This window comes from Gopherus flavomarginatus, chromosome 8, assembly GCF_025201925.1.
Source record: "Gopherus flavomarginatus isolate rGopFla2 chromosome 8, rGopFla2.mat.asm, whole genome shotgun sequence".
Taxonomy (NCBI): domain Eukaryota; kingdom Metazoa; phylum Chordata; order Testudines; family Testudinidae; genus Gopherus; species Gopherus flavomarginatus.
Genome location: NC_066624.1, coordinates 42,314,608 through 42,327,800, shown reverse-complemented (window position 1 = coordinate 42,327,800; position 13,193 = coordinate 42,314,608). Strand labels below are relative to the sequence as shown.

At 46.3% G+C, this 13,193-nt stretch overlaps 1 protein-coding gene across 1 annotated transcript in view; it reads right to left on the bottom strand.

Annotated features, from left to right (window-relative positions):
• LOC127056895 (exocyst complex component 1-like) overlaps positions 1–13,193 on the bottom strand; it is a 73,011-nt gene that overhangs the window by 43,193 nt on the left and 16,625 nt on the right. The window contains exons 3-5 of the mRNA XM_050965228.1: positions 12,325–12,454; positions 8,502–8,632; positions 1,632–1,791 (exon numbers count right to left, since the gene is read on the bottom strand). Of these exons, the coding sequence (XP_050821185.1) occupies positions 1,632–1,791; positions 8,502–8,632; positions 12,325–12,454 (421 nt within the window). The remainder of the gene's footprint in view (positions 1–1,631; positions 1,792–8,501; positions 8,633–12,324; positions 12,455–13,193) is intronic.

The following is a 13,193-nucleotide window of genomic DNA, read 5'->3' as shown; positions in this document are numbered from 1 at the left end:
ATACACTGACAGACATATCCAGGAGAAAGATTCACCCCTATGCATCTCAATAGACACACTGATTGATAGTGTTTGCCTTTTTTTAAGTTGATGCTTTTCCCCAACCGCCACACTTTGTCCAGCCCAGATACAGCCATTAGAGGCAAGATAAACTGTCCATTTTTCATCCCAGCCCAGCACTTTCTCCATGTGGCAACAGTCATGGGAAGAAATTAGCCTGCTCTATAAATACTCTCTTAAGCCTGAACTCCCTGGATGAGTGATTCCTTCTCTCTCTGTCTGTGACTGTCTCTCACATTTCATGCAGCAGGCCCTCAGCCTCCCCTCCCCTCTCCCTGCATAGGGCCCCTCTTCCCTGCTGTCACTAGGAATAAAATGAGCTTTGTCCCAATCTGACCTTTCCACCAAACTAACAAGGTGACACCGAGGGGAAGAAGGAGGTCCCACTAACTATCCACACCTATACAATTGCAAAGCGGTGGCTTAGCAGCCACAGTATATCCAGTAGAGGCACATTTATCTGACCTCTGACCAACCAACAACCCTCATTAACCAAAAGACAGCCATAAAGGAGATGTGTGTCTCTGGCAGCCAGGGCTGCTGTGCAAGAGTCAGAGGAGAGGAAAGAAGAAAGCACATGGTCAAATTATTGTAACTAAAGGTCCTGCTTAGCTTCACTCTTGCTGGCCAAGACTAGCTCTGTTACACAGACTGTTTCTGTGGTCTGAATCTGATTTCTCTGGGTAAGGCCTGTCGGCTTGTGAACCCAGGACAGCAGAACTGGCAGATAGCAAACACCGCTTTGCTACTGTCCAGTAGGAGCTGAAACTAACTTGTACTCCACTGCCTACAACCTGCTGCCAACACAGACCTCAGGAAGTCTCAACTGAAGCAGCAGCCTGATAGGCAGCAGCCTGATAGCTCCTGATTGCCTCCCCACCCTGTATAAACCCATGGGGCATTCCAGGAAGTATCCAGGCAGCAGTGTGACTCTCCTGTAGCTACCTTTTCTATTCCTGCCCTTGAACTCCTGTCTTTGACCTTGGCTTGATTCAGACCTTGCCTAAAATGTGACTCGGAGGTTGATCCAGATCCTTGGCATCAACCCTGGCCTGGAAATTGACTACAAACTCCTCTGCTACTCTAAGCCTCAGGTTTGATGCAGCTTGTGACTGCCCTTTCTGGACCCTTACACTTCCTCTGATCTTTTCATTACACCATGCATGCCTTAGATTGCTTTAAGGTGAAGTCATTGGGTATGCCCTTCAAGGAAAGGCAATCTGGGAAAAAATGTATCAGAGGGGAGCCGTGTCAGTCTGGATCTGTAAAAGCAGCAAAGAATCCTGTGGCACCTTATAGACTAACAGACGTTTTGAAGCATGAGCTTTCGTGGGTGAATACCCACTTCGTCAGATGCATGGGAAAAAATAGTACCTGTTCTGGAGCATAGTTGAGGCAATCGGTTAAAAAATCCCCTCCTTCCCTCCCAACCCCCAATACTGACTCCAGTCAGGAGGGGCACAAAAAATGCCAGCGTCCCACAAAGCGTGACAGGAATAAGGGACTGAAGCTTACAGGGATCAAGGCAGAGAAAGCCACTCCGCACATGTGTGACAAGAAGCCATAATTACCTTCCAGCATGCAGGAGGGGATGCTAACAAATGCAATGCTGCTGGAGAGGTATCTGCGGTTCAGCTTCCACAAGCATCTGATAAAGGCATTCTTCTCATCAGCACTGACAGCTGTCCACTTGTAAACCTTATCAAACTGCAACTCAAACTCCAGACATTCCTAGACACCAATTACAAGAGCTGCAATTAATTCCATTGCTGGCTATAAGGCATTTACTGTATGCTATGTGATACAATTTAACAAATGTGCTGAACACTGTATGAGAGAAGACATCCTATGTAGCTAATGCAGCAGGCTCCAGTGTCAAATTGATTGCTAAGCTAACGGAGCATGGGATGAGCAATTTTGGAGGGCTGTAGCTCTGAGATTAGGATTTTTAATGCTACCACAAGGTCATATTGCAAATGAAGAGTCTGACATGGAGTTAATCTGAATTGAGTTCACTGATACAGAGAGTGACTTGATTTTAACAGTTCAATAGCAATGAATCATGTCTGCATCCATGCCACCTTGGGCGCTGATTGTGTCTGCTCTCATAATCCAAGATGTGTTGGGCATGGCTAACAAATAGAGGAGTGCTCTCTAAGGAAAATTCAGATGCTGCTGTAGGTCTTGGTGATTCAGCTTGCAGGTAGGGCAGGTGCTGCCCATTGAAGCCAAGATCCTGATAGTTTGTGGAGTGGTAGTGCAGCCTAGTAGATAGTCCTGTAGCTTAGGACTTGAAGGAGCTGCGTTCTGTTCCCTGCTTGGGTATTGAGTCATAGAATATTAGGGTTGGAAGAGACCTCAGGATGTCATCTAGTCCAATCCCCTGCTCAAAGCAGGACCAATCCCCAGACAGTGAGTGATCGTGGGCAAGTCAATTCAGTTCTTTGTATCTAATTTTCCCCATCTGTAAAATGGGGATAACATAAAGTGTTTTAAGCTCTACAGATGAGAAGAGCTAAGCATTATCAGGAACCAGGTTTTCATATTCATCTTGCTACCTCCCCTACTGTTTGTTACCCACTACTTGGTGTGTTGCCAATGTTCTATGAGCATTGATGGAGCTGCAGAGGCATATCTGTGGGATGAAGTTAGCCAGAGTCTTAATACCTTGCTGGCAGATCAGCCCTCTGGTATATTTCATGCTCCTTGAGAGACTCAAGCCAGCTCTTGTCATGTGTTCATACAGTTTCTGGATGGTAGTCACTGATGCAATTTTTCCTTGAGAACCCTTTTGTAAGGAGAGTTCCCCCTTTTATAGAACTTAATTTCCCATCAGAGGGCACTTGATGGGATCTAACAGGCAGAGCCACACGGCTTTGTGAATAATTATAAGCAACGTGCAGAGGGTGAGAGTGTGGCAGATATGGGGATATTTTTGGAGAGTTGTGATTTTAAAACTAGGCTTGAGGCAAAGTCCTCAGAGTGAACACAGAATGTCCCTATCCACTGAGGAAATACCCTTATTGGTCCTGACCCAGGCCTGAAATCTGAACCCTTTATTTCCCCAGCAGTTCAGATCATTGGCAAAAAGTTCCAAAAATGGTTTGCCCCATCCCTGTGCTTAACTCTCTCTGTCATGATGCTGCAGCATGTACAATTCTGTGGAGCATCCTGGAACATTCCTGACATTCCCTGAAAGGGTGAGGAGCAAGCCAGCATCTCCATTATGGGCATTTAATTTGGCTTGAACTTGTGCCGTGGTACTGAAAGAGAAGCAAATAGTGCAATATGATCTTTATTTGCTCTGATTCTTGTACATACTGTCCCCTTCCTCTAGTCCAAAGCAGGGGAAAGCTCCAAAGGCAGTTTTTAAAAAACAAACCCTGCAGTTTACCCCAGCTTCACTGGTTAGCAAGCTGAAAAGGGGAAGCCCTGGGTACCAGAGAAAAATATGTCAGTTCCCCCTTGTAATGGGGTGGCTTGCCCCTTAATGTCTGGAGGGCCTGGGGTTGGCCAAACCTGATTACTGAAGGAGGGCTAGCAACCCCCAAACTAATGGGACACTGAACTGAGGTCGGAGCCTGGAAGCCCAGTATATATCTGAGGACATTAAAGTGGACCCCAGGTACGGAAATGTTTTAATTTCCTGTTGAGCGTGTTTGAGGAGCCCTGAAGAAGGGGAAAGCAGAGGACACAAGGAGGTGCTTGGGTGGTGCCCAGCCCTGTTACACCCCTTTTTAGCCCTTCAATGACAATTAAAAAGAAGAGCAGAGGAACTGCCAAGACCAGGGTACCTCTGGCTCCTGTCCCTGACTATGACTGAAGCCCTCCTTGTGTTATAGATGCAACAGGACTGCTCTGTAATCAACATGAAAGGGATACTTCACTGAGGCTGTTGCACACTGACAGACCCTATGGTTATTTCTAGCTCCCAGGCTAACACAGCCTGTGCTACCTACTGTCACCATCTGGGGCCTCCTGAAGTCCCAGGCCTGGACTTGGCCAGCTCCATTATAGGGCCCAAGGCTGACTGCTTCTGGGGCATAATGGAGTAAGGGGATACAGAGTGATCAGCATGGAATATTCCACTCAGCCCGGCGTCTTCCTCAGCCAGCTCATTAGCACTGCACTGTCCCAGCTTCTGGGAAGTTTGGAGGCAGCATTTATTATTATTGATCCTAATAATAATAATAATAGGCTCAGACTTTATGATGATTTATTTAGTCTTATGACACTTTACAGGGTGCTTTCTAAACACCTGAAAGTGATACATCACACTCCCACACTGCTTTATAGGCTCACTAGCAGTCTCTGGAACAGCTTGTAGCAGTGCCGTCTACAGGGAATTTACAACCGGCCTGGTTTATAGCACGCCTTATAAGGTGCTATTAAAGCAGGGGGCTATCCAGGAATCGTTCCATAAATATTAATACAGTTTTTGTCAAGGGAGCTATAACTTAAGGCGCAGAAGAATCTGCAATGTCAGGGCTCTGACAGCACCAGGGAAGGGCAGGTTCCTCATGAAACACAAGCTCGGTATACAGGAGCAGGCTGTGAGATGCAGGGGCTCGTTGGATGAAGCATAAACTGTGAAAAGTACTTGCAGCCTGCCTGGTTTTGACCATTCACTTTCATTTTGAAGCAAAGGGAGGTTTTCCCAGAGTTGCATTAGTTAAAATGTCCCAGTGTTGCTCATGCTCAGTAATTCATTCTCAGTGGTTTCCACAAGTTGTGTGTATGTATCATAGAATCATAGAATATCAGGGTTGGAAGGGACCTCAGGAGGTCATCTGGTCCAATCCCCTGCTCAAATCAGGGCCAAAACCAACTAAATCAACTTTGTCAAGCCTGACCTTAAAAACCTCTAAGAATGGAGAACTATCACCTCCTTAGGTAACCCATTCCAGTGCTTCGCCACCCTCTTAGTGAAAACCTTTTTCCTAATATCTAACCTAAAACTCCCCCACTGCAACTTGAGACCATTACTCCTTGTTCTGTCATCTGCTACCACTGAGAACAGTCTAGATCCATCCTCTTCAGAACCTCCTTTCAGGTAGTTGAAAGCCGCTGTCAAATTCCCCCTCATTCTTCTCTTCTGCAGACTAAATAATCCCAATTCCCTCAGCCTCTCCTCATATATCCTGTGCTCCAGTCCCCTAATCATTTTTGTTGCCCTCTGCTGGACTCTTGCCAATTTTTGTAGGTGGTGGTGGTGGAGTGGGGGAGGTGGCTCTCTGAGTTTGTTCTGAAGTGGAGGGGATGGTCTCTGTGTTTCTAGTGGTTGATTCACAACAGGTGATGGAGGGATCATTTTTGGGGACTTGGGCTTTTCTCCAGGGAAGGGTGGAATTGCAGCCTCCTGGGAAATAGAGTGTCCTTCCTAGGGACATGAGGGGGTGGACTTGCAGTATTTTCTTTCTGGAAGGTTGGCCTATCAGCAGACCCGATAACAAAACTTTGACTGGTATAGCTGAAGGTGCAGTACCCAGCCCATATAAGCAGAGAGGTCATCCATTCTGATTCTCACAAGCCTGTCTCTGCATCCTACAAGCTGCCCTCACGGGACAATTCAAGTGTCCTGAATGGACTTATGATGGAGTGTCTACCCTGCAGAGGTGATGAAAGGGTTAGTGTAGGTGTGAGAGGCCAATTAACCCACCTGGTTGCACGTTGAGGATGGGCCAAGCTTAGTTATACATGAAATCCAGCTGGGGAGGAGCTGGTTTGTGCTATGAAGAGAGGAAGTGTGGTGCACAAGGAGGCTGCAGGGAGAAAGGGAAGGAACGCTGCAGTTTGTCTGTGGGTACTAAAGGATACTAAAGGATACTGACATGGTCAGGGAAGAGGCTCTGGGGGAAAGCTGGTCCTTGGAATTTCTCCTGAGTGGTGAGGTCTAGTAAGAGGCCAAGAGAGATGTGGAGCAGGCTCTGGTGATGGTTTTGTACAGTAGAGCAGGATCTGGACTTCCAAGGAGAGAGCTCTGAGAGATGTTCAGCTGAGCAGGGGAAATGTAAGAGACATGAAAGAACATGGTCCAGGAGGGCAGAAGTGGGTTAAGTTTGTACTGTTGGTTTAGAATTTTATGGTTGGGGATTCCAGGGGAGAGTCCTGTAAGTTCTGGCCCTGAGAGAAGGGTGAACCTAGCGAGGCTATGAGAAGATCAGCAAAAAGTCTTTAGTAGGAAGAAGTCCAGGATGCAGCAGCGAGGAGTCTAATAGAGCTGACCTTGGTTGCTGGTACAAGGGCCTGGGAAAGGTGATGCATGTCCCAGGGAAGATGATGGGCGTGCCCTGACAAGAAGACGACAACTGCGAGCCTTGAGCAAAGGGGAATAGGGACTCTGGGCCTAGAGTTGAAAGCTGAAGCCAAGATGGATGGATACATACTCCTATTTGTTGGCCTTTATTACCCCTTGAAGGGAGAGACTTTAAAGTGACCTGGCTGGAGGGCTGAATAATGAGAAGAGGCAGATCAACAGGGCTGAAGCAGCTGTTGGCATAGGGTGCGAGGTGAGGAGAGACCACTATATCACCCAGCCAAGAGGGGGCGCATCTATGGGAACTGCAGCCTGGTGGTGGTGTGACTTTGTACAGTGACGTTAGCATGGTGCATTCGTAAGGATGAAAGTTTGTCTCTAGCTGAGGTAACATCATGATGTAGACATATCCCAGCACACCAGTGCAGCCTTCTTGTGAGATTATTACACCTTGCATAATAAATTCAAATGATAGGCAATGTCTACGTTTCTGGGATGCAACATGTGGTACTCAGTTTGTTGCCCATTTGCCACAACATCTGCTGCTATGGCGCAAAATGTTTTAAATTTCTATTTTGATTCTTTCCTTAAGACTGTCATCACAGAAAAGCATGGTCTAGTTTGCTACTAGTATGAAACTATTATGCCTTTGTTTTCTGTGTACTGTCCTTCTTAAATCTCCAAACACTGGGCTGTCTGCCAAGATAGGCAGCCACTTTTTTGTCCAGGTCAGTGCAGACAGTTACAAAGGAGAAACACTACATGCTTGTGGAGCCTCTACTTTTTGTTTATTTTTGTTTTGTGTTCTCTTAAGACCTGACTGGGCCTGGAAAGACTCCCACTGATTTAATGGGGAGTAGAATCCGGGCTGTCATCTAAATTAAAGATCAGGCTGGTGGAAAGTATCTGTATGCTGTCTGTGCACGGCAAAACATAACAAAATGAAATATCAGTTCAGCTTACAACCTTTGATCAAAACCTCCCTGCAAAGTTGGAAGTATTATTTTCTAAGCAAGTCCTAATGAGCAGGCTGTTTCTCACCTTTTTGGTGCCTACAGGCATGTCTGAGACAGAATGGAAAACTATTTAGATGACTTCCTTTCATTTATTTCTATGTTTGTACAAATATGGGCTCATTGCCAAGGCCCCTGGCACAGTCCCATTAATAAAAAACTAATTATAACAAATTTAACGTGCTGCCAGCAACAGGCAGCAGAAATAAAATACTTCTTTCCAAGAGCTCACTGCCAACTGCCATAATGTCACCGTTGAAGCACAAACTGACAGCAATTCAGCACCCCCACTTTCCAAGAAACATCCCTTCAATAAATACCCTCTGCTTAAGTATTAAATAGCTGAGACAGATGCCTGTAAATAACCCGTATCAACGTAGGCAAACGGATCTTGCAATGGGTTCTGCAAACAGTGGGTGATCTCTCAAGTGGAGAGCTTTACAGAGTTGAGGACACAGTCCATCTCCAAAGTCTGTATGAGGACCACAAGAAAAAGTGCTTGAAGGCTCTCATTTGTCAGGAGGGTGCAGACTATGTATGACTATAAGGAGTGACTGTTGCACTGACAGAACCTGATTCAACTCCCATTTAAATCATTGGATGCTCCTGTTGGCTCCGGTGGGAGCTGGACCAGGCTATGCCAATGCAACATTCTCTCATTGCTCAACCCACGCTGAGTTCTATTCAACCTGTCAGTGCTGCTCTCGTCCCACTACTTCTTTGTGTCAAGGAAGGAGGAGCATTTCCCTGCTCGCTACTCCCCCCCCACCTCCTAAACAGCCGTACCCCCAGCCCAAAAGAGAAATGAGAAAAGGAAAGTCCAAAGCACTCCGGTAGGGTTGGTGCATTCTCCAGGAATGGGCAAACCCAGGGCAAAACCTGCCCAAGGAAAGGAAAAGACTGGCATGTTTCCTGCAGTGATTTTCTTCTCACAAGATTTTGTTGAGCTCAAGGTTGTTCCACCTTGTTTCATTGTGGATTAAAAGCAATTTGGGTCCATTCTCTCATCCTCATCCCCTGCCTATACATACATGCTTTCTTCTTACTGAAAACTAGGACCAGGGCTAAGTACCTCTGGCTTCACATCCTCTGCCCATCCATTCCTCTTTCTGTTCACCATCACATATTCTCTCATGCCCTTTACCCTGATAGGAAGCAGGGGTTAACAGTACCTGATTGATATTCTTCCCATCTACCAGCTTCAGATCCTTTAAGGGCCACCTGTCAGTCATCTTGTACTGATCACCTCGATCTGCCTTCTTTACCTTCTCTAGGAACAACTGCATTGGCCTACAAGCAGCCACTGGATGGGAGGAGGAGGAAAAAACTGACGTTACTGCTGGCCCGAGACACACATTCAAAGTGCACAAGTATGTATCTGACTAGCTGATATGTAGGGTTACAAACACTGCATTGACACTGCTTTTCAGTGAATGCTACCACATGGGATTTGCTCTCTTAGAACTACATGAATGAATTTCCTGATTCAGAACCTAGGTTTCCCTCACTCTAGGTGAGTGACTAACCATCAGGCTGTTGAATTGGTTAGGTTCTTGCAACAACTCGTGTTGGTGCTGTTCAATTTTTGTATAAATAATTAAATATTCATTAGGCCATGGAGGCTCCCTAGACTGGCAGTTAGGGCACTCTCTTCAGATGTATGAAACCCAGGTTCAAGTCCCTGCTCCATAACAGGGACTTGAACTCAAATCTCCCATATCAGTCCCCCAGCCACTGGGCTATTGGCTATTCTGGGGGATGTGTGAGAGTCGGCTCTCTCTCTTATGTTTCTTCACACCGATTTTTCGAAAGGTATAGTGTTCTATGCCTGTTTTTCACAAAATGGAATTCTTGTTTGCTGACCAGCCTAAAATGGTCAGTAATGAGTCACCCAGGAGACCAAATCTTATGGAAACTCAATCTGACTTAAGCTCCTAAATCAATTAGATGCTGCTGAAACTCTCTGTCGAGTAATAGACAGAATTATGTTGTTCTTCGATACTGCACCTGTTATAAGTTGTTTTCTCCAGACAGATCTTTAAATTAAGTTACATGTTGTCATGATCTTTACCAAAAAGGTGGCATGTAAAATACCTCTGGAAAACTAATAACTCACTGATCATTAATATTGAGTTATGTATGTACAGGATGTGTACAAAGAGTTAAATATGTGCAAGAATTACGTACCATATATTCTCGTTCATAAGCCGAATTTTTTTAGTAAAAAAAGGGAAGCACCAAAGAAGGGGGTCGACTTATGAATGGGTATAGAGAGGGAGAGGTGGACGCAGCCCCTCCCCCCAACAGAGGGAGCAAGGAGGGGCAGCACAGCCACAAGGGAAGAGGTCGGGCCAGAGTCTCTCCACTTCTGGCCATGCTGCTCTCCCCCTAGCCTCCGAAGCAGCTGCAGCTCCAGGGCTGGCAGGCTGCAGCCATGCTGCCCGGCCCCACCCCGCAAAGCAGGCTGTGGCCACACCGCCTGGCCTGCTGGAGCACACTGCAGCCATGCCACCCAGCCCAGCCCACTGGAAATGCTGCAGCTGTGCTGCCCAGTCTGGCATGCTGAAGCAGGCTGCGGCTGCGCTGCCCAGCCTGCTGGAGCAGCTCCAGCCAGGTCAGAGACATCCTCTCTGGCCCTCCCCAGACAAGGTGGGAAGGGATGGGCTGGGGAGAGTGCGGGGGTCCCGGGCTATGGGTGGGGTCACGTGGGGGGTGGTCACAGGGGTTATTCCCCTAACTCCCAGCTTCTCCTCCCAAAAAAAATTCCCCACCAGTTGCTGTCCCAGCCCATCAGGGTAAGCAGCTGGTACGCCGGGACACTTTGTTTACTTAGGTTTACCTCGTGCCTGCGGATGCTCAAGGTAAATAAAGCATCTCTGCTCACCAGCGGTTTATCCTGATGGCTTGGGAACCAACATTTGCTGACCCCTGAATTATAGGGTTGGCTTAAGAACAGGTCATAAAATTTTTCCATTTTTACTTATCCATCTTGCGAGTATATACAGTATGTTTGGCAAGTAATGCATAAGCCCAGTCTACCCTAGATATAGAAATGTGTATTTGCTTGTCTGATCCTCCTGGTCATCTGGCAGAGACAATGAAGGTATATTTACATAAAAGGTGAATAAAACTAGCAACCTGATGAGTAGGGGGAGAGAGGGTTTGAACCTCAAATGATAAGCAACCGAATGTATATAATGTTACTGTATTATAAATGGGTATTGGGTAATGTCTTTTATGTAAGTCTGTGGCACATTAGTGATCAATATAACTGTGAAATATCTATATTAATACTACATGAGGAATTATGGATACTCCCTGATATTAAACTTTACAGTCTGACCAAGCACGGGCAGAAACAGGTTTTTTCCCTTACAACAGTGTTTCCCAAACTTGGGACGCCGTTTGTGTATGGAAAGCCCCTGGTGGGCCAGGCCGGTTTGTTTACCTGCCGCGTCTGCAGGCTCAGCCGATCATGCCTCCCACTGGCTGTAGTTCGCTGCTCCAGGCCAATGGGAGCTGCTGGAAGTGGCGGTTAGTACATCCCTTGGCCCGCGCTGCTTTCTGCAGCTCCCATTGGCCTGGAGCAGCGAACCACGGCCAGTGGGAGCCGCGATCGGCCAGACCTGCAGATGAGGCAGTTAAACAAAGCAGTCTAGCCCACCAGGGGCTTTCCCTACACAAGTGGTGTCCCAAGTTTGGGAAACACTGACTTACAGGAAGGCCACAATCTATCCATCTTGAATGTAAATTAAGCATTATGGAAGCCAAACAATGGAAGCCAAAACAGAAAGCCATTTTGGTATCCATCACTGGGCCAGCGCTCTTGAAATCTCAGAATGTTGGGGCCATCAGCCAAGAAGATTGAAGTCTCTGGGAATTGAATATAGGTGAGAACCTGCTTAGGCAAAGATTGTAACTTGTTGAAATTAAGTATTAGAGTATTCTTACTTCTGTTTGTCACCATTTCTGTCTTTACTCCTTATACTTGGTGTCATTTAAACCTGTGATGTTGTTTAATAAACTTGTCTGTCTTTTACTATGAACCAGTTCAGTGCGGTGATTGAAGTAAGAGCTTGTCAAACCCCAGTTAAATTAAAAAGCTGCTGTGGTCTCTTTAAAGGAGCAAGTCACTTAACTTTTAAGAGTATTCCAGCAGAGAGTTTGGCTGCTGCAGAGAGATGTCTCTGAGGAACTTGGGAGTTGGGATTCACTGTTTGCTACCTGCTAGGCAAGATTTGATCAGACAGAATTCTGAAGAGTTGGCTGGCATGGCAGACAAGTTGGTGTGTCAGGGAGTTGTCACACAGCCTAGGAGTAGCAAAATTCTCATTTGCTGAGGCTGAGAGGAGTAACATAGTAACTCACAATTCTGGGAACCTCAGCTGATTGTCATATTGGCAGATGGTTTGGGGGAAATTTGGGACTGGGAGGGAGTTGGGGTCACCCTGAAAAGAGTAACTGAGCCGTGGAAGCCAGAGTGTGGCCTGCATGCTTGTATGTTGGCAGGCATAGTCAGGCTAGTAGCCCAGCATTTAAGGCTTCCAGGGTTGCAAGGCAGGTGATGACACAACCCCTGACTGGTCTGGGCTGAACCCCAAAGAGTCACAATGAGACATTAATGGGAATAATAATTCCTAATGTAGGGAGCAGCCCTGTAAATTATTAGCCTTTCTATAGGCTGTTGGAGATCTTTATGCAGCCAAAGCAAACCCCTGCCTCCTTCATCTCTAGATCTCAACATGCTATGATGTGAAATGTTGTGATAAACACAATTTCCCACACTAAGATCCAGGTACCTTTTGATTTTAATATTAAAAGCATCATGTAAAAATGACAAGTACCTTCTCCAAAGCCAGGAAATTACCCATCAGAGATGAAATCAACAGTGCTTCCAAAATACCTTACCACATCACAGCAGCCTTTTCCATGCCATTTTCTCTGTGCCACCAGGGCACTAACCAACTATCCTCCCTGTACTACCAGGGCACTTACCAACTACACAGAGGATGGAGTTCTTCCTCTTCTTTCCCGTTTTCCAGACATGGATGATTTCCAGCAGTCTCTCATTCTGGGAGTTAAACACATCCTTCTCCAGTAAGATCCAGGGAGAGGCCATGGCGAGCTGTGCAAGAGACAGCAAGCAACAATTATTGTGCTCTTTCCCCTTACACTTGTCTGTCATCAGAATCTGGGTGACGGTCCCCTTGGCCCTCCACTCCCAGGATATGGAAATAGAGAAGTGCCTGTCTGTTTGATGCACTTTGATAAATACGCATTATTACGCAGACACTGTAATTCTATGGCTCTGAGTCTTCAGTGCCTTGTACCTTGTGTTCAAAGTGAGCGCAGAGTAGGTTGTCATAGATTTTTTTAGAGCCAACAGGGACAATTACGGTCATGTAGTCAGACCTCCTGCACAACACAGTGATTCCTGTATCAGCCCATAACTCCTGATTGTCTTTTCGAGAGACGTCCAGATCAGAGTGTTAGGCTATGGCTACACTTAAATGGCAGAGCTGCAGCGATGTAGCAGTTCAGTGACACATGCACTCCAGCATGGGAGGGTTCTCCCATCACTGTAGTTAATCCACCTCCCCGATCTAGCACTGTCTGCAGCAGGGGTTAGGTTGGCATAGCTACAAGTCTCATGGGTTATCACATTCCTGAGAGCTGTAGCGATGCTGATGTACGTTTTCAGTGTAGTGCAACCCTTAATGTTTCATACTCCGTGTGAGCTGGTGTAAATAACACCCAAAAATTCAAAGCACTGGAGAGTCAGGCCTAGTATTTGAGAAGAATCTTAAATATTTCCCAGTTCTCAATATATTTCAAATACAGAGCAAGGAGTAACAGATTCACTA